This window comes from Rhinolophus sinicus, chromosome 5, assembly GCF_057876585.1.
Source record: "Rhinolophus sinicus isolate RSI-liver-muscle chromosome 5, RSI-T2T, whole genome shotgun sequence".
Taxonomy (NCBI): domain Eukaryota; kingdom Metazoa; phylum Chordata; class Mammalia; order Chiroptera; family Rhinolophidae; genus Rhinolophus; species Rhinolophus sinicus.
Window position 1 is genome coordinate 103,038,138 of NC_142505.1, and position 25,117 is coordinate 103,063,254.

Below are 25,117 nucleotides of genomic sequence, written 5' to 3' on the forward strand. Positions count from 1 at the left end.
CCATTCAGCTATGAAACTAGCCTTAGTTAACAGGAAGAGGAAATCCAACAGGAACCACTAATCTCCCCAGATCCTAGCTAGTTACCTCAACTGTGAAGGCTGCTTATTGAAATGGAGCAAAAATTACCTTACATCCCAAAGAAATGTTTACTTTTCTCTTAAAAGCTGATGTTCTCAAAACCAAGCTAGTCGTTTTAACAGGACTATGATGAAACTTCAAGTTGGGTGACTCTGAAGGATGGATGTGTGGTGTGGCACAAACCACCCAATTATAGGAAACCCAGGTCCTTTCCTAGCATTCTGGGTGCTGAATGGAAGTGACTGGTGCTTTCTACAAAGTGTCATTTTGATACTGATTGCCTGAACAAATCACAATTTGCAGCAAAGTACCAAAAAAAAAAAAAAAATCATACTCTGGAGATTATTTTAAGACTTTCATTAAGCCATGACAGTTCTATATTCAAAGCTGTGTCATGACTAAACACTCTGAGTCCAAGTCTATTGAAAAAACAAAATGTTTGCATTTCCCAGAGAAACCCAGGTGAAACATTTTGTAAATAAACAAAAGCGAGTCTTGTCTGTTGGAAAACACCAATTTTCCCGGTGGCTCTAATTTTGTTCATTGTTAATAAGAAAGAAAAATAAATCGGCATTTAGCTGGAGGAATTAAAAAACAATGGTAATGTGAGAAATGTACTGGTTCAGTAAAATATTACATTGTTCAATATTTAAAATAACGCTGGGACAACCACCATCGTTCTGTGTGGGCCAAAACATAACAGAGAATCCAGGGGCTGGGGCAGAGTGCGCCTCCATTCACTTAATTTCAACTCGATGTGGTTCCACGTACTTAACCAGCTACCTACTATGTGCTGGGCTTGTGGGAGGCACTGGAGATCAGGCAGTGAAACAGTACAGGGCAATTCTTTAACCTCAATTATTATGAGCGCCCTGATTGGGTGTCTGCTACCACGTTTCCCTGAAAGTAAGACCTAGCCAGACCATCAGCTCTAATGCGTCTTTTGGAGCAAAAATTAATATAAGACCGGGTCTTATATATTATAATATAAGACCCGGTCTTATATTAATTTTATAAGACTTGGTATTATATTATCTTATGTTATATTGTATTATATTATATTACATTAAACCCGGTCTTATATTATATTAAAATAAGACCGGGTTTATATTAATTTTTGCTCTAAAAGACGCATTAGAGCTGATGGTCTGGCTAGGTCTTATTTTTGGGGAAACATGGTACTTGCCAGGCATACAAGTACGGTATATCTCCTTTAGTCTTCATAACTAGCCTAAGGATTTGAGACTACTGCTTCTATATCACAATAAGGAAATGAACCCCAACCACCCAATCTGGTGAAGCTGGATTGGTAGCCTGTCCTATAGGAGGACTCTGCCACCCGCAGCTCAGCCTTCGCCTCGTTCCTCCACGTCTGGGGCAGTTTCGTGGCTCTGGATGTGATGCTGATTACGCCGAGGTCATAGGTTTTAGTTCCGAGTGCCTTCTGGGGCCACTGTGGTTCCTGAATTATGCTGGGCATTTACTATAGCCAGTAATCTCACTAATGCCTATAACTGCTTCTCTGGTGTGTGTTTTGGAAAACATTTAAAATTTTTAATCGTTTTGTAGCAGAACAGCTAAGTGCAGGGGCTCAGATATCAGGCAGAGCTGGGATTGACACTGGAAGAGTAGCCCCCCTGTACTCGCCAGTGTCACACTGGGCAAGTCATTCAACTTCTCTCAGCCTCAGTTTCCTCACTAGTCAAATGAGGAGGCTAACAAGATCCACCTTATAAGGCTGTGGGGAGGATTTACATAAAATGCTTCATTGTAATATCATAGTGCCTAGAAGATAGTAGATGTAAAGAACAACAGAAACAAAAATAAATGGAGGCTATAACAGTAATGAAAATATTTATCATGACTATACTAATAATTGTTAAATATCATTGTATTACAGTAGTCCCCCCTTTATCCACAGTGGTGCTTTCTGTGGTTTGTTACCTGTGGTCAACTGCGGTCCAAAAATTTTAAATGGAAAATTCTACAAATAAACAATAAACAATTCATAGCCATTCTCAGTAGCGTGATGAAATCTCATACCCTTCTGCTCCGTCCCATGCCGGACGTAAACCATTCCTCTGTCCAGCGTCCGCATGCTGTACATACACTAACGGCAGGTTAGTCACTTAGTAACCGTCTTGGTTATCAGATTGACTGTCGCAGTATTCACAGTGCTTGTAGCCCTTATTTTACTTAATAATGCCCCCAAAGTGCAAGATTAGTGATGCTAGCAATTCGGATATGCCAAAGTGAAGCTGTAAAGTGCTTCCTTTAAGTGAAAAGGTGAAAGTTCTCAACTGAATAAGGGAAGAAGAAAGATCATATTCTGAGATCGCTAAAAATCTACAGTAAGAACAAATCTATCCACGAAATTGTGAAGAAGGGAAAAGAAATTCGTGCTAGTTTTGCTATCATGCCTCAAACTGCAAAAATTACAGCCATCGTGCGTGGTAAGTGCTTAGTTACGATGGAAAAGGCATCAAATTTGCGAGTGGAAAACATGAACAGAAAACAGGTTCTGATTGATGGCAACGCGTTGCCCCAGAAAGACTTCAGCAAGGGATCCCCTGACACGAGTGACCACAGTCACATCTTTTCTTACAGAGCATTGTTATCATTGTTCCATTTTAGTATTAGTTATTGTTAATCTTTTACTGTGCCTAATTTATACATTAAACTTGATCATAGGTATGTATGTATGTTTGGAAAAAACAGTATATATAGAGTTCGGTACTATTCAAGATTTCAGGTATCCACTGGGGTCTTGCGACATACCCCGGGGATACGGGGGGCCTACTGCATAGAACATATGATTGCATTATTATTACTGCTTGTTAATCAGAGCATCTAGTTCCACATCCAGAAGAAGCTCGGATGAAGTAGAGGACAGACTGCCACTTGTATGAAGTGCTGGGTTTGGTGAACTGGACCGATAATGTCTGAATGTCCCTACATCCAGTGGCCAGAACCCCTCAGCACAGACAGCAGCCCCAAGCTAGGAGACTGCGCACACCTTATCTGGGTATCAGGACTGTTGTCAAGTTCTTTTCATTGCCTTCTGTTACCACTAACGGGCTTTCTTCTCCATTCTTCTGTGTCTACAGGAGGGGCTCAGGGTCAGGCCATGTCGTACCCACCGGATGTGGAATTAGAACCACCCTAAAAGTCTGGTTAAGTCCTACCACTGCTTTAAGTCTTGAATCTCTTTCCTCTCAACGTGGGCTGAGAGGAAGCTCAGTACACAGGTTGACGCCAGGGTCTGGGGAGCAAGAAACTGGGTGGGGGGGGGTGTTCATCTCTTATTTCTCATCATTTGCATAAACCCAATTACAACCACTTTAAATTAAAGGGAATATGGAAGCAAGCTGAACTCTTGAGAAGAACTTCCCAGAAGATGCAGCTTGAGAGATTCCTGCTTGCTTCTGCGGGGTCCTTGCTCAGTTTGGGGATTCTGGATGCTGCGTCGCTTAGTTCTAGCTGTCTGTACATGTCCATTCAATTATTCTGGTGAGCTCTGGCCTAGAGAGTTTGTGCACCTGCTCACGTAAAGCTTTACTGTCCCTGGCATCGGGCACTATGCAGGCACACAGTGTGTCCTTGCCTGGGTGGGTTACAGCAGGCTCTGCCTGGGCTGGCAGGTAACTTAAATGAGTGGGGACTGGTGTGAAAGTGGTGTCTACACACCCCATCAAAGGAGGGTACGTGCACTTCAGCTACAATGGACGGTTGCAATGCAGAAATGCAGCGTAGGGCCACCAATACTTCTGGTGTGTTAAAAGTCCAAAGCTGGAAATCTAGACTTTTATGAAAAAAACATTGTATGTTTTAAATATTAAATGCTAATTTCAAAATTTTTAGAAAACACTCTACAGTATTAAAAAACGCATCCGTGGGCCCAATGTTATCTGCGGTCTAGTTTGCAACCTCTGGTTTCACGAGAGCTGAAAGTGGGATCCTGGGTTAACGTTTGCCCTCCCCCAATCTCCTAAATAATAAAAAAACACTTAACGATAGGTTCTGGAAGGACAACTGCACTTAGGATCCCAGTCTTACCGGGGGGTTTTTCCTGAACCCCCTAACTCTATGGAGGTGCCCAATGTGGGCAAAGAACGTGGGATCAGGGCTCTGGAGACCCCGCTTCTAGTCTCTTTGAACCGCCAACTTGCTGTTGCCCTGGGCGTCTCCTAGCCAGGGCCGGGACTAGGGTGAGGGAAGCCCAATGTGCAAAATGTTAGGAGGCATGGGCCTTACTCTAGCCCCGGCCCTGCTCTCAGCTTCTCTGCGCCTTATCTTAACAATAAGAAGGCATTCTGCAGACACCTAAGGTCCTTCCAGGGCCAGCCCATAATAATGTCACTGAATTTCCAATATTGGCAAGTGCCATAAATGGGAGTGAGACCGTCAAAACAGCACACACCGGTTCTCTGCAGGCCTGTAGACGTGCAGACAGTTTCGTGGTACCAGTGCTCTACCAAGGGCAGACCACTCACTGGAAGAAGAGAGCGTGCTCAGGATGTGTTCCCGACATCTCTGGTCTGGCATTTTGGCAGCCTATCTACTTGAACTTCTGATTTGCTACATGGAGTCAGGAGACAATGCCTGAAAACCTGTTTTCTTCTCCTGTTAGACTACTGCAAAAAATGTAATTAAATCTTGTTAACTAAGTTTTCTCATTTTTTGTTTCATTTTTCCATACTCTTAACATTTCTTTTTTTTCATTAAATATTTTTCTTACCCAGGGTGGCATGTTGGGCAGGGGGGAGCCTGGCATAATTGGTGAAATACCTGGCTGTCCTCAACTTCGCCAACAGGGACTAGAAAGCCATGGCTTAGAGCACCCCCACAAATGATGCCTGACCACACGGGCTGGAAATGCAGTCTTGGCATATTCGACTGCAGTATAAATAAGCACACCTTCCTTGGAGAAAACCTACTATGTGAACAGCCAAACATGTAGAACAGGTGGAAACAAAAGGACAATGATTTGGGTAACAGAAGGGTGTCTGACTCACAGAAAACAGGGCCCCTAATTAATAAGCTTAAGTGCCATACAGAAAGACGGGGCTGTATTTTGGGGAGATCTGGAGAATGGAACCCCCAGACCGTTGACTGCCAAAGTTAGTTGGCAACATTCAAAAGTGAGAAATCTTTTCTGGGACTGGAACGTTGTTATTGAAAAAGCAGGATTATTTTCTTTCCCTTGTGAGTCTGATTTCCCCTGAACTCTGTGGAGACCCCTAAACTGGGTGAAGGGAAAGACATGTCACAGGCTTGTGGGAAGTGCTGACCTTCTCCTCAGCGGGGGTTTGAGTCCCTGGTAGCCTGCCTAGCTGTGCGTCGGGGGCCAGAGCACACCACGCGGTGCCGTACGCTGGAGGCGTCGGGGGAGCCAAGGCCATGGGCGCCTTGGCAGCAGCGATAAGAAAGGGAGCCTGGCAGGATGGTTACTCACACAGCTCTACTGCTGACTAGTTAAGCCGTGCCTCAGCTCCTCTGACATGCGTTATTCCTCTGTACACGGAGGGCGACAATGGTAGCACTTTCATGGCAGGATTGGTAAGGTTGCAAAGAGATAAGGTATGGAAAAGCACTGGTTATGGTGTTGGGGACAGGTAACTGCCCGAATGCTAGCGATTGTCACCGGCGTTGGGATTCCTCTCCTGTGGTGGCACGGGAGCCTTGAGAAGACTCACTTATGCTGGGCTTGTCTTAATCTCTTTTCTGGCTACCTGCAAAGGGGAGGTGGTGGCTCCGGGCCTTTGTCCACCGTACTCTGTGCCGCACATTCCCCCTTAGGCATGAGCCAAAAACGAGGTCAAGGTGGATAGACTGCACAGTCTTTTCCAACCTGGCACTGCTTCCTCTCTCCTTATTGCCAGTAGTTCCTGCTGTCTCGCCTCCCGAGTTCTCATTTGATGCAACCGGTGAAACCAACCTCAGCCTCGATGGAAAGAAGTTTTACGGCATTTCCATCACAGGGTGATCCTATGTTAAATATTTCCACTAGTACAGCTGACCCCTGACCAACATGGGTTTGAACTGCGCAGGTCCACTCACACATGGATTTTTTACACTAAACAGCTATACTGTTTTCAATCCGAGGTTGGGAGTCTGCAGATGCGAAGGGCTGACTGTACAGTGTGACAATTAAGTTTGCGCACTTTCCACTGTGCATTTGCTCTACACCATTTTATATAGGGGACTTGAGTATCCATGGATTGTGGTATTTGTGAGGGGTCCTGGAACCAACCCCCTGCGGATACAAAGCGACAACTAAAGTTTTAGGGGAGTCAAAAGTTATATGTGGATTTTCAGCAGTGTGGGGGTTGGCACCCCAACCCTCCTTGTTATTCAAGGGTCAAATGTAGTTGACGTCCACATACTTTCCTTAAGTTAATTCATTCTGAGGGAGCTTTTTATGAGGTAATGAGTCCTTGTTTTGTACTTCATGCTGCATAATGTCACAGAGGAAACACCCCTGAAATATTATATTTTGTCTTCTTAATTTGCAGACTTTTAAAGCTTTAGATACTTAAAGATGACCTTTCCAGGGATAGGGTGTTTGCCACTTCTTTCTCTTTCTCTGAATCTCTCTGAAGAATTTATTAAGTTCATGTGTGATACCCTCACTTAGTTCCTATTTATTATTTCATGTGAAGATTCTTTATGGTGCCTAAGTTGTGATTACAGGGAAGTATTATAAACTGTCAATATGTAGATGAGAGTTGGAAGGTCTGGGGCTGGGGAGGGGAGGTACTTTAAATGGAGATGTCAGCATTAGCCAATTTCAGATGGCTCACCATTAAGATGGATGGTTCCAGAGCTGTGTGCCTCTGCTGGAAATTAAAAACCCATGGAATAACTGATTATGATTAATTTTAAGTACTTAGCCATGTGAAGCCAAATGAGAGTGTCTTTAAAACAAAGCTATTGATCTGGCTTTGTTTGGAATTGAGAAGATAAAGTAATCAGATTTTGTGGGCTTTTTTCCCCCCCTCTTATTCCCATTATAGGTTTTCAAGCTTTAAGTTTGAGAGACCTGGTATACCTGGATACCAACATTTAATTATTTATTTTAATAGCAAACATCTGAGCAGAGAGGAACAGTCCAATTCTTTCCTGGACAGGCGTTTGATGGGGAGAAAGTGAGGGAAGTGGAAGGGAGAACATTTGGAGAGCCCTTCCTATGACGTATATAAGGCGCCTCTTCTGAACGTTAAGGAAACAGACTCAGAGAGGTTGTGTAGCTTGCCCAAAGTCCCATCGCGTCTGGGATTCCACACCCAGGTGTGTCTGACTGTAAAGCCCTTCCCTCTCCCCCAGACAGCCTTCCTGGTGAGGCGAGACACCACACTCCTGGGAGAGAATGAACATGCGGCTCTCAGGTCGCCCAGCTGTTTCGTGGCAGCTGGTGACTTTCATTTCCTGGTCTCTTCCCAAGGAATTTGCTCATCCTTTTCAAGAATAGGGGGATATGCTCCTAGCAGCCCTTTCCACAAAGGCTTCACTGCAGGCAGGGGAAATTGTGCCTACTCTTCTTAGTTCCAGCCTCTTGATAAGAGAAGTCCTAAGTTACTAAATTTGGGCTGCCATCCTCGCCCTAGCAGACATGCATTTGTTGCCTGTTCTGGGGTCAGAGTTTGGGTGAGGAGAAACCATCCATCTTACGAATGACAACCTAACCTCCCAGGCTGTGTGTCCTGTCTTTTCTGTACGGGGAAGTCTCAGCTTTCACCAGATTTCCAGCAGCTTGCAGCATCAGCATCCCCTTTCATTTCCCGTGATTCCTCTTGGAATCACCTTCCTCTCACGCAACGTGGAGAGGAGCTCTCCAGACGAGTGCTACTGTCTGCGGGGCCAGGTGAAAAGGAAGGTGAAAGGCAGCCCTTTCACTCCTTCCTTTCTGTGCCAAGGGACATTTTAATATATTCATTCATTTATTTGTTCAACATGTATTTGTTCTTCTGGAAGTCAGAGATATGTAACCTGGTGACTATGTACATTTTTTATCCTGGAGGGATGCTCAACAAACCCCACCTTTACCATTCACTGGCTGGAACTGTACCATCAGAATTATTTTTAGAACCAAGCAATTTAGAACTTGGAAAGGAGAAGTTACTCCCACAGGACAGTAACCAACCCCTTCATTTGCCAGATGAGAGCACTGAGGCTCCAAGGGTGGAGGGGACTTGTCCAAGGTCACACAGCTAATTAGGGGCTGAGTCGGACCGAACCACGTATGTCCTGACAGAAGTTCTGCTAGGTTTCACTGCCTGCCTCTCCAGCGTCCCCCAAATCAGGGACAGTAGAAGTGTAGCATGAGGTGAGAACAATCAAAATGTTTTCTTACACAATTCAACTTTTGTTTGACCCCAGGATGATTCCCGGCTGACTTTGCCCCTTGACATCATGTTTCCTTAGCTAGACCCATTTGAAAACCCGGAACACAGAAAGGCAGCTACGGTTTCCTAGATAAGGGAGATAGAGTGGGATTCAGGGGAGGGTCACTTCCTCGCATCCTTCCCCACCCCCACCACTTTAAGGTTACTGTTTAAAGTTTGGGTTTAAACCTGAGGTGAGATCCTAGGAGCAACGGCAACAACTGTACTTTATCTGCCTGTCTGACATTCCCCTCCAGTTCTGTGCCAAGTTCCCTTTCTGATTCTAGGGGATTCAAGTGGACCCCCTCATGCTCCGCAGACCTGTAACCTGGTCTCCCCAGACCTGTAACCTGTCTCCTGCACACTCACACTCAACAGACGCCCCCTGAATATGCTGGCAGGTGCTGGGGGCTACTCCAGCCCATCTGTTTCCCCCAGCAACAAACGCAGTGGGAGCATCGGGGGAGAAAGGGCTCAGCTGAGACTTAATTAGCAGGAGCCCGTTTGTGGGAGGTGAGAAATCACACTTTGCTGCCTGCAGACACTTTGGCCAAGGTGAGCCGGAGGGATCTCCCACTTCCCAATTTTAATAGCACTGCAGCAGCAGACCCAGAAATGCACCCGCACGGAACCCCCTGCACACACACTCCCCCTCTCTCTGCTCCTACACGCGCACGCACGCACACTCACACACACACACACACACACACACATGCACACAAGGCAGCGATCGCAAAATCAACTCACAGGATCTCCAAGTCGCGCAGCGCTCGGAAGGCTCCATCTTCAATGCAGCTGATGTGGTTGTTGTCCAGTTGCCTGTGGAAAAGCAAGGGGAGAGCATGAAGGCTGAGTGGGGGCAGTGCTGAGGAGCGGCTCCTGGGCCGGGCGTCCCTGGCCACCCTAGCGCCGGCCCCTCCACCCCTCGCAGGCTCTGCTCGTCCCCGCCAGGAGCTCGCGCAGAGCTAGCCTGTCTGCCACGCTGCTCCGTCTCTCCTCTCTGACTGTCTGAGAGAACTACACAGACGAGCGCACCAAAGGCTGTCAGGTCTCAGTAAATATTAATTGCGCATTTTTTTTTTTAAGGCAGAAGGGAGTAATTTCATTACATTAGGGCATCCAATCCATTACGAGCTCTTACCGTCATGTCACTGAAACAATTTCATTAAGCTAAAGGCCTGTAAATCATTGGAGGTCACTGCTCTGCCCTCCGAGACCTCCCAGAATGCTTTTTTTCCCTCGCTCCCTCTCCCTGGCTCCCTTTTACTGGAAGTTGCAGTCTTCTGCTCTGACACAGTGCTAAATCTCAAGGCTTTATCTGCCCAAGAGCGGCAAGGGTGCATGGGGAATATACCAATTCCAAATTAGACTCAACTAATCTAATTTTATAGTCTTTTTATTATTCTAAGCACCAAATGTCTGTGGTGGTTTGATGCCTCTGTGCTTTGTTATGGGGCCCATCTGGTAGGTCATTCTATTGAAGCTTTTTCTGACTAAATACAGATTCCCTCAAACTGCACCAACCATCATCAACATTAATGAAATCCATTGATGGAAACGTTCCTGATGGGGGGGGGGGAAGGAATATTGTTATGGCCTTAAAGACGTACCACTTAAATGTAAATTGGGGAGAATTAAATGCACCTATTTCAGGACTGCCTTTTTTTTATGTTCCTTTCCATCTCATGAGAATGAAAATAATGTCTTTTAAAAAGATGCATTGATGAATATATAGTCTAGTTGGAGATGAAGGAATTTCAGTCGAGAAATAACAAATAGATACCGTAATTTCTGAATCAAAATAATAATATATCTGATGTGTACGTCAGGATATTTTGCCATGACCACACTCCAACTTAAATACCATATATTATATATAACTCATTTATGTCTTAAAAAAAAAAAGATGTATATAAAATCGTTATTATCACCAGACTGTCTATTGTATTTTGTGTGCAGAACACACCACAGTCTTTGGGAGTAGGGGTGGCTGGCCAAAAGAAGTATGGCTGAAAAACTCCCTCACAGGCTCCTGTTTCTTTCCTTTGTTTCAGAAAACACCAGTCCCTCCCAGGTGGAGGGATCTCCTGATGCTGGAATTTTCATTTGTTAAACTTGTGCCTACCTAGCCCAAGACAACTCTCCGCAAAAGATATGTCAAAGCTGCGTTTGGTAACCTTCACGGAGTGTTTCACATTCTGCTGAAGGAAGGCAGAATTAGAATCAAAATACTGTTCTCGCTGAAAAAATATATAGATATAGGATTGTGTAAATACACACGCGTGCAATGCGTGCAATGAGAGTGAGGCAATGCATCACGACAGATACACTCTGTCACGACAATATGGGAATCGAGTCATCTCAATGGATGCTCACGGTGCAAGAGAGCAGACAGTCAGAATTTCACAGTAAACAGGAAGCGGGTATCTCAAGAAGCAGAAGCACTCTTTAGGTTGACGTGCTCGGTATCTGGTATTCCAAGTTCTTGCTGATACCCACTCCCGCGGAGTCTGAGTTCTCTCTACTCCTGATTCTGCTGGAGCCTCTCCTAATATAAGCTTACTGAGTATCCTTTCCATAGACTTCCCGTAAGTGTCGGGCCGCCGATTCCCTGCAAAGGCTCCATTAAGGGAGCCCATGACTGCTGCCCAGCTTCTGGATTTATCATCAGTTTCAGGGCCGATGAATCAACACCCCCTGCCCCGCGCCAAGGCCACCAGACCTTACCAAGCAGAAACGCGGTGTAGCTGGCTCTTGGCTCCAAGAAATTGCTCAATAAACATGCTGAATTCGGCAAAAACGGCACCATCCACTTAAGTAGAAAATCATCTAAATCATCAAATTGGGAAGTCCGGGGTAGTGTGTAGAGATGGCAGTCTGTGGTGTGTCTAGTTTTGTACAGACATTTTAGAGAGGTCCCTGCGATTAGAATATTGTTTATTTGCTGGATTTGTGAAGCGTTTTCTATGCCTTTTCTTTTTGAGAACACTAGAAATCAAACAGGATACTCTAGATGTATAGAATTTTACATGGAAAGGATGCAATCTGCAGGAAAGAAGAGAAACTCACAGAAAGAAGAGGAAAAAAATAACACAGTGATGGAAAGAGCTATAAAGGGTGAGGGGAAAGGAAATGTGAAAAAGATAAAAAAAAAAAAATCCACCACTGAATGTCCCATTGGTGTCCTGCAACCCATGATGACGAGGCTTAGAGAGGCCCTGATCATTTTAAGGCTGAAAGCAGAGATGTCTACTACATCATCGATTGCATGATGTTTAAATATTTTCAGTGGGTGGCACAAGTCAACACCCAGTTGTTTATTAGTAACGGGGAAAACCAAGCTTTACTATAAACATTTCTGTGGGTGTGTTTTTTATAGACCATTTTAGAACATACAAAGTGTATCAAAATTTAAAATATTTATGCTTAAGTGTGCTTTTCCAGAAGACATTTATTTGTCATAACCAAGATTGTCTCCTTTCATTTGAACCACAGGTCAACAGTACACCAACCCCGGTTGTTAGAGTCATTCCCAAGATGCATCGTGCGCGTTACCTGAGTCTATAGGCGGACAATGCCTACGAGAGTCCCGTCAGACAAATGAAAACCTAAGTCACTTCACTGCCCAGCTAGTACATGATCATGGCAATGAGCATCAGCGTGTTCGTAAAGAGCTCCTTAATTATCTGCAATCAATCCTGTTATTTCATGCAAATAAGCTAGGTCCCTAAAACAAAATAAATACACACTTGGATCACACAAGGTTGCTTTTTCTTTCAAAAGTACATCGCAGACACACAAAAATTGGTCCTGACGCTCAAGAGAGGGGAGGTGAAATGAACACAAGGCCAGCATTTCTGTGAGAGTTTGGTAAACACACAGAACCTTCTGGAGCTAAGGCCAAAGAACGTGACTTAGTAGTTTGCTTCTGGGGGTTGATGGAGGCTGCTGAGGTGTTTTGAGCTCTCAGGTCAAAGGTCTGGATCATGCCTTTGCAAGGCCTCCTTCAAAGATCCTCTCCAAAACAAATCAAGAAAGCCCACCGGCCAGTCCAAACGAAACACAGGTACCCAGGAGGCCTGTGCAAAGCAACTCTGGAAAAGGAGCACAGAGAACTCAGCAACATTAGGAAGACTTTTAGGGCTCTTTCCGTTTTCCTTGGTGACAAGAAATGCATTTTGTTCTATTACGGACTCCGTTCTTTCTACCACACGAAGTAACCCCCTCCGGTGCCTAGCACAGGGCCGGGGAGTCACAGTTGGTCTCGGATGGCTGCGAATGACTCCTTCCATTGAAAGTGTGGCAGGGCTGGGCTCAAACTATATGGAAGAAAACCCGACGCCATAAGCCATGCAGGACTGGCTGTGGCCCTAGGACCCTGTTATCCCTAGTGCACAATGACTGAGCACTCCCTCTACGACCACACGGGAGCTGTCTTTCTGCCACACACACCTCTGCTGGGGACCATCTGAGGAGGACACTTGGAATAAAGTAAGATTTCTATGGGCTCGGGTACAGGTGAGGAGCAGGGAGGCAGAGGATGGATGGAAGGCTGGCTATTTTTTGGAGGCAACTTTTTTTGTCCTCTGCTTTCTACAGAATACTCAATTTGATTTACACGCTCCTGCCTGTGAATAAGCTGAGAAGCCCCAAAACGTTCTTGATATTAAATTAACTGGTCTAATTTCCCTGGGCAGCTCGGATTTCGGCAAACAATGTGAGTGCTAAAATGATCCCAGAGTCCATTTAGACAGGAATCCTCAGACAAGAACTAAATGCAGACTCCCTGAGAGGTGCTTCCTGGCTACTGTATTTTATACTCTGAGAATATAAACAAGTCAGAAAGGAAAGCCAGCATGAGTGAGGGCTCAAAATAAGCTCCACAAACAGCAGGCAAGGAGGCAGCACTTTCGAAAGAATTCCCTTCCCGTAAGCGGAATGTTATCACAATTCATCTCTTTCAATCACAACGTCAAATTTCATAATTGAAGCAGGATAGACCTATTTGTGTGGTTCAAAAATTTCAAAGAAGCGTATCTAAATCCTTCTAAAAGGGTTTTTAAAAACCTGATCGTGATATTAAGAGCAATCTACCCATCTCCCAAGCACCACCTCAACAACAAAAGAAGAAAGACAATTCCATGATTTCAATGGTGTCGTTGACTCCCCAGGAGAAATACCTTGACAACAGAAATCTCCAAAAACAGGCTTTGGATATCTGGAAGGAAAGTAGAATTCCCAACTGGTTATCTAGATGCAAGGTCTACATACCGGGGCACACCCACCAGGTGTTCACTTCTCATCCAGATGTGCTGGGCGTCCCAGGCCTCTCTGCCCTTGGGACTTAAACTTAGCCTCAGGGTGCTGTCGCTCTGGGCCCCCAATCCTGCAGCAGCTTTCCTCTCTAGGACCTCAGCACTCACCGCAGTCCTCATGCTAAATGGGAGAAGTAGCTAAGGTTCAGTACCCTTTCGAGTTAAACAGTTTGCTAATTTCTGAGCAAAAAACTACATGACATGTGCTTAACAAGCGGAAGGACTTCTGCATGAAATTTCCAAGGGAAGCCTTACCAGAAAGTCAAAGCAAGTCCACGGTCTCCGAATCCAACAGTAAATTAACCCATAAGAGCCACTGAGTCTTATTAGACATTCATGCTGTATTAGGTACCCAGGATATAAAATAAAGCATAAGGCGGCCTTTGAAACTATTTGGAAGAATGTTACCACCTATGGTTTTTACATCTCAACGATCTTAAGGGGTACAAGAGAATTCTAAAAACTAAACTAATTTGGATTTGCTTTTGATGAAATAGGTATGTTCACACACACACACACACACACACATATATTTCGAGTGTACTTCTTTTTCTACACTGAGGAGAAATAAAATGCTGTAACTGTTAAAAAAAAATACCTGGGGGAAGTCCTGCTTTCTTAAAATAAACCAGAAGACAAAACATGAGGTAGCCTTGACATGCTATTTCTTTTCTCTCCATTATCCATTTGTCCTTTAAGCAGAAAACAAGAAATCTAGTAGCAGTTCTGAAGGTTGTTTTTTATGACAGTTTAACGTTCTAAAAAAGTCATTATTGAAGAACAAATTATAGAAGCATTTGTCTGCTGCTGGCTGGGGTCTTCAAAAGAAAGAAAAACACAAAGCTCAAGGTTATTTCAACTGAAAAAAAATTATGTTCAAAAGAAATGCATACACTTCATATAATTGAGTATTGGTCACACTTTGTAGGCAAATCAAACACGATCTAAGCTGTAGTCTGCTAATGAATTGTCACTACTTGTCATCATTAAGGAGCTACTGTAATTCCACATTAAAATGACATCTCAAATGAGCAAAAAGAGGTGAATCTATTACTTTGCACATTTTGTACACTTGTCCACCAGACCCAAGAATACATGCATATAGATGTTTACTGATCCATGATTTATTTATGTATCTACAAAGATTCCTGTCTACAGAACTGACAACTTTATGCCTATTTTTCCTACATAATAATTACACGTAATCTCTCCCTATCGAATGCACGTAAATGCAAAAGCATATTATAAAATAAGTAAAGTGATTGTTGACGGCCAAAATGTAATGTACCTGTATCGTTATAGTCACAGATTTATTTGGATAATCAAGTGATTGTTCGCATTCTAAAGGCTTCAAGCAGCCAAACCTTCTTTGTAAAGGACAGAGTCCCAGGTTAACTAAGCTCTCAGATCAGCATATCCTGCCTAGAATTTAGTTAAAAATAGAAGCGTGACTCTATTTTAACAAGCATTGTTACTATGCATGCTGTGCCCAATGGCTAGCATAATGCCTCTTATTTAGTATATATCTTATTATTGTTCAACACTTGCAACTCCTCAGCAGGAGAGTAACTGCATCCACTCCAGTGGAAGCGCCTGAAAGTGAGCTCTGCTGTAATGCCAACACAGATGATGGATTGGTACCAAAGAGGCACGCTGGAGCTTGGGGAAGAAAAGGCTGGTTTTACACACCGCTGGGAAACAGCAATAACTCCACTGCTGTGTTTACATAGTTTCCGGTTTGTTGGGGACTTGGCAAATGAATTTGTGCTGAAAAATGCAGGGGGAGAATCCTTGCAAACCAATTTAGCATGAAGGAGAGTTGTTGGAAAGAAGCTGAGCTCTCATTTAATTTAGACAAGTTTCAGTATGAAACAAATTTCTGGCATTTCTAGATAAATTACACAACAACAACAAAACCAACCAAACAAGAAGCGAATCAAACGGAAACACCCCACATTCATGATGAGAGAGTTTCATTTGTTTCCCAGCAACTTTTAGACCCAGGGACCAAACTCGAGCTTCCAGTCAGGTCGGCTCTAAAAGGCTCCTCACTCATCTACTGTGAAATGGGCTGTCCCTTTGCAGACAAACACACCTACAACCAGGCTGGTGGGAGCCCTGAAAGTAGCTGAAATGTTCTAATGTGCATTCTCAACCTTCCACAATGGGAATTAACATTTCTTTGTAAGAAATATCTGTTTCACTCGGAGGCCTTGCTGATGTCATGAATACTCAGAGGCCAAACAAATAAAAGGCTGTCTCCATAGCAATTGGGGCAGGTCTGTGGTTTCCCTAGTTACACTCTTGAGCGATAACCATCTGGGGTTCCTCCCTGGCAGAGGGAAGGAGTGAGAAGAGACACCGGAAAGATGAAATGTAAAAATGTGCTTGTGTTAATGGGCCTGAAAGTTATCTCCCACATGTTTTTACTCCTTCTTCTTCTTCTTCTTCTTCTTCTTTTTTTTTTTTTAAATCAACAAGCACAAACTGTAGTCCCTTTTAAATTTTTTTCACCCTCATGGGTGTTTCAGTAATTTTCCCTTTGGACTCTAGAGGTAAATTATCCCAGCCGTGGAATATGACTGACAAACAGTAGCCAGAGCAGAGAATTTCTTCCTAGACTGAAACAGCTGCAGGCACAGGAGCCCAGGCGGTACGCTGATTTTTACTCAAATACAAGGACCCTCAGCAGCTCTACTCTGGGGTGAAGTCCCGTTGCCCCCCCTACCCCCTACCCACAGTGCTTGGAAGCTTCATGGGAGGGCAGGGATGGCCTCCTAAGACTTTGAAAGATCTTTGTTTCCCTTTAAAAGAATCTCACGGATCTTGCATGTAGAAATTGAAAACTTTCTTGAGTTTCCAACCCATGCTAACCTTTTGGAGGCTCTCAACATTTGCTGTCCGTTTTATAAAATGGAAGACTCGGGCTCCTGTAAATGTCTAGTGGTGTGAACGATGCAGTGCACATCTGGCCCAGGGATCCTGGATGGCAGAGCATCGACGCGGAGACCACTCTTAAGTCTTAAGGTTTCGGCTTGCTCGGGACCTGTCACTCCTTCCTTCTTCCCTGTTTCTCCCTTTTGGAATGGGAATGTCTGTCCTGGGCCTGACCCACCATTGTATTTTAGAAGCAGGAAGCACATAATACGTTTGATTTTACAGGTTCACAGTTAACAGAGCAATCTTCCTCAGAATGAATCTACCTTGAGTCTCACCCATATCTGATTTAGATGATATTTAGATGAGACATTGGATTTTGGACTTTTAAGTTGATGCTGGGCTGAGTTTGGACCTATTGGGATAGAATGAATGTGTTTCGCATTTGAGAAGAACATGAATTTGGTGGGGGAGAAGGGCAGACTACCGTAGACTGAATGTTTCTATCCCCCCAAAATTTATAGGTTGAAACCTGTTCCCCAAGGTGATTGTATTAGGAGGTGGTATGTTTGAGAGGTAATTAGGTCATGAAGGCAGAGCTCTCACAAACGGGATTAGAGGCCTGTAAAAGCTCCCTTGCCCTTTCACAATGTGACGTTACAGAGAAAAGATAGTCTTCTAGGAAGCAAACCCTCGGCAGACACAGAAAGTGCCAGCATCTTGACCTTCGGCTTCCCAGCCTCCAGAACTGTGAGAAATAAATTTCTGATGTTTGTAAGCTACACAGTTTGTGGTGTTTTTTGATGGAGCAGCCTGAACGGACTAACACCCCCCGCCTGCCCCCAAGTCTCAGTTTCTTCATCTATAAAATGGAGATAGTAACATTTAGCCCAAAAGGAAGTTTTGCGTATGAAAGTAGTGAAATGTATGTAGCCTGCAAATATATTTGTGGCATTGCTCAATTTGCTTTGAAACAAATAATATTAAATATAGGAATTCATCTGACATAATCTCCAAAGTCTCTTTCAGCTCTGAAGCTATGTGGCCTGAGGTCAATTTCTTATGAGATTCTCAAGAAAAAGTTCCTGTTCATCTTACTCAGATCTTTCTGTGATTTGAGCCCATCCCTTTATCCCTTCTTCTTCTGTCCCAGACCAAAGAATCTATTATTTGAGATATTCAATATAGTCTTTCTGAACTGAGGGCAGCAGTTCAGACTCACAGGCTTTTTTGTACTTCTCTAGCTGATATGAGACTGAAATATGAGATGCCATCAAAAACCTATGCAAAATACAAATTTTTCTCTTACTGGGAGAATGATGTTAACATGGGCCCATATTCACAATTCCCCTAGATGAGAACCATTAAGGAGAGTTAACTGAAAAATTGAACCCCATTGCTTGGTGGCCATTTTCAATGAATAACCAATCACGTAATGTATGGAGCATCTAAAATAGTCAAACGCCACACAACCCTCTAGGGTGTACAATTTCTTCATCTTCACATTCCTTAATGTGCACATAAGCCTCCAACGACTCCCTACTCTAGGAAGCGGAACCACAACACAACCACAGTAATAAGCGCACAGAGCATCCGTCCAGCATATTGTAGGCAGCAAGTATTGGGCCGAGCACCTTCAATGTCCTGTCGCAATTGGGCTCCCAACAGCACAACCCCCATTTTACAGAAAAGGCCAGTGAGGCATTGAGAGTTCCATTCCTGTGCTGGGCTGGGAAGCCCGCTCTGTCAGGGTCGCAGCGACTGGGTGACGTACTTCTCTACGAACAGCCAGGCTCCTCAGTGTGGTGCTCCTGCAACCCCTCTGTGCAACACGTGAATGCACCGAGTCCTTGCACGTTCGTGCCTCACACGTGCTGCTCCTTCCCCCTCCTCCGTCTGGGGACTCCCTTCCCATCCGTCAAGGTCCTCCTCGGAGGCCGTATCCTCTATGAAACCTTCTTGTACAAACCCAGGCAAAATGGACTCCTCCCTCCAAACCCGCCTGGCCCTTCGATCATCCCTCCATTAAAATATTTCTTTCCCAGCGGTAGGACTAGGTGCAAACGCATGAGGGAACCGAGGTTCAGAGAGGTTCTGCATCATCATCAAGGGAACTCAGCTGATCATGAGAGTCTGGTTCAAACCTGTCTTCCTGTGCGGGAGGTCGGGGGCTTGCCCACCGTGTTATTCCACCTCGCTCTGACATGCCAAGTGCAAAGCTACGGAACCTGTGCTATGACTGCGCGGTCTTAACTCAGTTATCTTACGTGGGGAAGAGGCTGCTGAGAAAAATCAGGGCTTGGTTTCAGCGTTTGTCACTGGGACCTAGTTGCTTTCACTGATCTGCAAGCATTCTTAGCCAGGAGATAGCAGGTGAGGGCAGTACACGTAACAGTGTTCCCTCACTGTCCCCTGTGTGTCTCTGTTAGATTCCCTGGGAGTCCCAGGCCACTTAACTTTTGGAATTGCTGGGGGAAGCTGACTGATTTTAGCTCCAAATGCTGGGATGCTGGACAGACACCCACACCCTAAGGAGATGCTACTATGCCAGGTCACCTTTTGGGACCTGACGGGTGTCTCCTGACCAGGCTGGACAGCATAGTGCTTTCTTGAGTAGGGGCGAGGGAACCCCCAAGGAAATGGCTCTTTGCTCCAGGCAAGTGGCAAATTGCACAGGCTTTAGTCAGTCCTTCCCCGGGCATGGCCTTCCCCAGTGGTGACACAGGCTTGTCTTCCAAAGGTGTACAAGCTGCAGGTCCTGAAACAACTGGCAGCACAAACGAACCAGGTCGTGTAGTCGGATGTGCGGGGTCAGTGGCCATTAGCGAGGTGTCACTCAAAGGTATCTTTGTGGTAACAGAAGCCAATTAAAATGTGTCCTGGAAGCTCAGTGTAAGGGGGATATCAAGGTCCCCATAATTAACTGCTGAAAAAAGGTGCATCAGAGCTCAGCACATGGGCAGTGCTGATAACCGCACTCAATCCAGCTGACGCACAGAGCTGAAATACTCTCGGAAAAGGCCAGCTGCTTTTTCTGTACTATTACTTTTTATGAATAATAAACACCTGGACTGTTCAGCAACAGGACAGAGGGGGCAGGATCTGTCTTGCTCGGGACTACACCTGCCACACAGTGCCAGGCACACAGGAGGTGCTCAGGACAAAACCCTAGAGGGGTCACGGTGAGGTCCCACTTTATACCCAGTAGGGCAGTTATCATGAAAACGATGGAAAGCGAGTGCTGGCGAGGATGTGGAGAAATTACAACCCTCCTCCATTGCTGGTGGGAATGTATAATGGTACAGCTGCTGTGGTAAATAATTTGGTGGTTGCTCTAAAAGTCAAACAGAGTTACCTGATGACCCAGCAATTCCACTCCTACGAATATACCCCAAAGAACTGCAAACAGGTGTGCAAACAAAAACTTGTACCCAAATGTTCATAGCACCACCATTCTTAGTCAAAAGGCAGAAAAAATCAGCAGATGAATGGATAAACAAATTGTGATTCATACCTACAGGTAATATTAGTCATAAACAGAGGATGAAATACTGATATATGTTACAACATGAATGGACCTTGAAAATATTATGCTCAGTGAAAGGGCCAGACACAAAAGGACACATTTTGTATGTGAAATATCCAGGTAATAATAGAAACAGAAAGCAGATGAGCCAGGAAGTGAGGGTAAAGGGGGAATGGGAATGACTACTGTGTGGGTGTGGGGTTTCCTTTAGGCGGATGAAAATGTTTTAGATAAAAATGATGGTTGCACAACATTGTGAATATACGAAGTGCTACTGAATTATACACTGCAAAATGGTGAATTCTGTTATGTGAATTTTACCTAAAAGAGAAAAAAAAGAGGACCTCATTCTTTCTGTGACGCAGAAGACCTTCATGAGAGATCCACAGTGTGAGGGTAATTTTCCTGTGACATCACAGAGAAGGGCAGGGAAACCTTGGGCCAGAACTTACGTTGTTAGGATCAGGCAGCAAACCCAACACTGTCTGATGTGGAAAGAAGTATCTTGGCATTTGAAGAGCAATGAGAATAAAAGAAACATGGCGGGATTTGATTCGCCTCCTTTGGGGGTTATTGAGAGCAAGTTTTAAAACTCTCTCTCCTGGCTTGCTCTGGGGACACAACCCATCACTCTACACTCAGGAAAAACCAAAATTGGTTGAAGCAAAGAGAATGAGGTCGGTCAAGTTGATGGGAGGGGGGGGAACAACACCTGCTCAACTCCCAAGTCAAATACAACATGTGGGATTAGCCAGACTTTGTATTTTCCACAGCACTGCTTGCTGCTCTCCACAGGTACTGGCACAGATCACTCAGGGGGTGAGTCTGCGTTTCAGAAGCTGAGTTCCTCATTTTCTTTTTGCCTTTCCTCAGACTGGTTCTTTGCCTTCCCTCTCTGAGAAGGCTAGAAAGGAGGTCTGGCTGTCACCTTCGTGGCAGTGAGAGAAGCGTCTCTGACCACAAATTCTCCCTGCCTGGGCCTCTGGGCTGGGTGGCCTATGGGAGCCCCACGGGCAAGGCTCCTGGGGAGGGCTGAGGGTGAGGGCCAGGTGAAAATGGGGTGCCATTCTTCCTACTGCGTGACTCCAAATTCTCACGGGACAGTTTGGAGCAGTCCCATTGGTCTCACTGAACTGCATAAATCCAAAAAAGTTGAACCAGAAGGAAGAGGCCAGAAGAACAAAGGAAAGAAAGGGCTGGAAGCCAGGGGGGGCCCACTGCGATGGCTCCCACCTGGGTACAAGGTGAGGGCCAGTTCCATTGACAAACTCCCTTCTCTGAGTGAGTCTCGGCCTTGCTATCAGGGCTGCTGCTTTTCAGCTGGCCGCATCAGGCCTGAAGTCAGTTTCTAATTTCTCCCGATTCCAGAAACGAGAAATAAGGAGATGGCTTACATTTCCAAACTGAGGATGAGCACTGCACTTGGGGGAAAATGGAAAAGAGAGTGATTCTCTTTTCCTCATGTGCCAGCAGTAGCGTTTCAGCTAAGATGGTGTGGTGCTGGGTGGGGGCCTAACTTTTTAGGGCTAAAATGTCTCTATCAGTAAAATAAAGGCATGAAAGGGAAGATGTCTCTGCATCCCGCCAGAGCTGCCAGTCAGGGCTGCAGAGTTTTAATCCACCTCTCACAGGAGGATTTTCTCGTTTGTTGTTACAGGTACTGTCAAGGAGCCAGATTTTATTTTTAATGCGGTATGTTGAGAATGCAAATGTAAGTTTCCTCCTGTGGAGAACTGTTAGCATGGGAAGACTCTAGCGCACTGGAGGTTTGAACAGTAGGTTAGGAAAAAAATACAAGTGTGAATGAAATGTGGTATTAACTTCCGCCAAACTGCTCCATGGAAACCCACCAAGCTCAGAAACCCTCAGCAGTGCCTATTGGGCAGAGATTCATGCAGCATTTCCTAGGTAGGACAAGACCAGCTCTCTCAAACTTCTGGGTGCTTATGGGATTAGAAATAGGCGGCCAGGCTGCTGTGGCTCCCTCCAGCTTATCTCCTGGAGATGTCTCCTCTTCTTGGTCAGAAACATCCTCTCTCTCTCCCTCTCATTCGTCACAGAGACAACTTTTGAAAAGCATTCAGTAATTTTTACAGTGGCCCCAGAAAGCTCAGGCTAGCTATCCCCATCAACAGAGGACTAGAAAACTGACAGTGTGGGGGTGTGGGGGGCACAGCCTCAGAAGGCGGAAGGGGGTCACAGCCTCAGAAGGCAGAAGGGGGGGATACAGCCTCAGAAGGCGGAAGGGGGGGACACAGCCTCAGAAGGCGGAAGGGGGGATACAGCCTCAGAAGGCGGAAGGGGGTCACAGCCTCAGAAGGCGGAAGGGGAAACAGCCATCCCTGGTGATACACTCATGTTGAGTGACTCACCAAGAAGTTCCTGAGAGGTACAAAGGCAGAGAAAGCCTTCTAGACTTTCTAACATTTGTCACTAAAGTACATTAGAGATGGGACCCTTCCAGAAATGACCTCTGCATGCGCACTGCTCTTTCTGCCAAATTCATCCTATTTTTATATTCCAGCTAACAGCTAGTTCCGTCACAACCCTTGGTTTGGGCCAAGCAAGGCTTGTTTGAAGTTGGCCCTGAGGAGGCGATGCTCATTTCCAGGTTAAAAGTGTTGTTTTCTCAACCATCTAGACGTTACCTGGACAGTCTCCTGGCCTCTGTCCACAATGTGCCCGGAAGCAGCGTCCCTCACTGAACGGACGCCCAGCAGCTTTCCCATCTCCCACAGCTGTTGCTGGGCCCCTAAGCCCGGTGCCTGATGGATAAAAACACACGAGCTTGTGTCTTCTAAGACTTCTTCAAGCTCTCTTTTTTTTTTCCCTTAAAAAATCCTTTTACAAATTCACCACCCAAAGTTCTAATTTTCCATCCCAGGTTCTTCTCCTTTCTTGGGCGCTCACATCCTGGGATGGACCTCAGCATTGGCCACGACACATTCCCATCCCAATGCACTCTGGAGCCTTTGCCCCCTGGCCAGACTGGGTGCAGGGGGTTCAGGACTCACATGTGAAATGTGGCTCGGGGTGACCACTGCCTCGAGGCTTCTCTAAACAGAGTCCAAAGGAGGCCTGGGGCGGGGTGAACCCAAGCGTCTTGCTACAGTGAGCAATGCCACCTCCCTGGACTTCAGAACTAAGAAGTCGGAGCCCATCTGCTCAGAGGAAAGGGCTGGCTAGTCAGAGCTAACATTTCCTTTGTCTGTGATGGATAGCCACTTGGGAACTATTTCCTGTCCTGATTTTCCCTTTGGTCAGCATTGCTGTGGAAGCAGGGGGTGGAGAGCTGGGGTCTATTTTGATCGTGATGTCTATACAAACCCCTCCAAGAAGAGCGCAGCCCCAGAATTGTGTCTGTACAAAAGGTTTGCATTAACTGTAATGAAGCAAATGACAAAATCAATAAAGCAGGAATTGCGTGCTGTCATAAAGATGATGTAAATCCAGGGTTCACGATGGTTATGAAGCTATTTGGAATTGTAATTAAAACCAGCACCATTTTTTTCAAGATAAAAGCCCCTTTGACAACCATAAATGCAAGCTACAGGAAATTTTCAACAAATATATTCAAAATTAATGTATGGCACAAAGATGGCATAAATTAACTGAGGATAATCCATAAGTCCAGGCTTCAGAATGTAAGAGCACTGAGTAAAGAGATTTCGATTTCGCATTTGGTTTTCAAGCAATGTGGTTTTCAATTTTAATCAAGTTAAAGCTTGACAGAGCACTTAGAGACTCTGAATGAATGGCATGTTTCTGACAACTACTTTTCAATGAGACTGAAAATGCTGTCTCTGTATTTGCCCAACTTGAGATCTGACAGCATTTGCTATTTTATGCATCCCACATATTTCAGAATAAAATCTAGGGGTGTGTGTGTGTGTGTGTGTGTGTGTGTAGAAGATGACCTTTTTGTTTATTTGGGAGGGAATAGGAGGAGGTGACAGAGGAAGGGGTTGACATAACCAAGTCTTCTAGTCCTAATGCGCTATCTTCCTTGGACTTATTTTCTGAGCCCTGATTGCAAATTGTGACACTGAGATTTCTTGGGAAACATCTACCTGCCTACCCACCCACCCTCCTACCTACCTACCCACCCACCTATGCATCCCCCTAACTTCGGAGCATCACTGCTTGCTTTGAGGTCATTCACAACATCACCTGCTATGGCCATCAGTCCTGCTGAAGGAGATCCCAGCCCTCTGGGTGGTTATAACTGGGGAACCATAGAATGTCAGTGTGCGAAGCATCTGAGAGATCATCAGGTCCAAGTCCATCATTTTTAACAGAAGAGGAAAGTGAGGACCAGAGAGAGGAAGCGTTACTTAAAATCCTAAAATCGCATTTGGCAGAGTGGTCAGAACTTGATCACAAACCCCTTCGTCACACTATTTGGACAGGGAAGAATGACACGATACACCAGCGGGAAAAAAATAAGACAGTAAATGATGAGTAAATTGCATTGTCAAGTCTGAAATGCCACTAGAATTCAGGGCTGCTTAATTCTTTCAACCCATGTTGGCCTTCAGATGTGATGAGGAGGTGGGGGGCTAATAAGCAGGAGCTAAGGAGTCCCAGGAACTTAGGGGTGGATCACCATGTTTTATATTTTATGATGGTTTCACAACTTGCGGGGGATTGGGGAGAGACTGCCCCTCTCAGAGCGAGTTAATTCCTAGAGATAGTAGTAAACAACTTGGCAGTGAGCCTGTCTTTCATATACAAACCAACCAATCCAGACAGAGTCCATCCCCCCAACCCCCTCCTTTATCTCACTTTCACAGACCAAGTCCATAGTTCCCTTTCCTAAGTCACCCAGAGCCAGGTATCAGACCACTTGGACAGTTGCTAAACTCCAAGGCCCACGGGAATTACTCAAAGTAGCCAATCCCAAACGGTTCACCCTGCCCTGCCTTGCTTTTCCCAG

General features: G+C 45.2%; 1 protein-coding gene across 1 annotated transcript in view; it reads right to left on the reverse strand.

Annotated features, from left to right (window-relative positions):
* Window positions 1-25,117, reverse strand: part of SLIT3 (slit guidance ligand 3) — a 553,294-nt gene that overhangs the window by 142,897 nt on the left and 385,280 nt on the right. Inside the window, exon 6 of the mRNA XM_019740962.3 lies at window positions 9,211-9,282. Within this exon, the coding sequence (XP_019596521.3) occupies window positions 9,211-9,282 (72 nt within the window). The remainder of the gene's footprint in view (window positions 1-9,210; window positions 9,283-25,117) is intronic.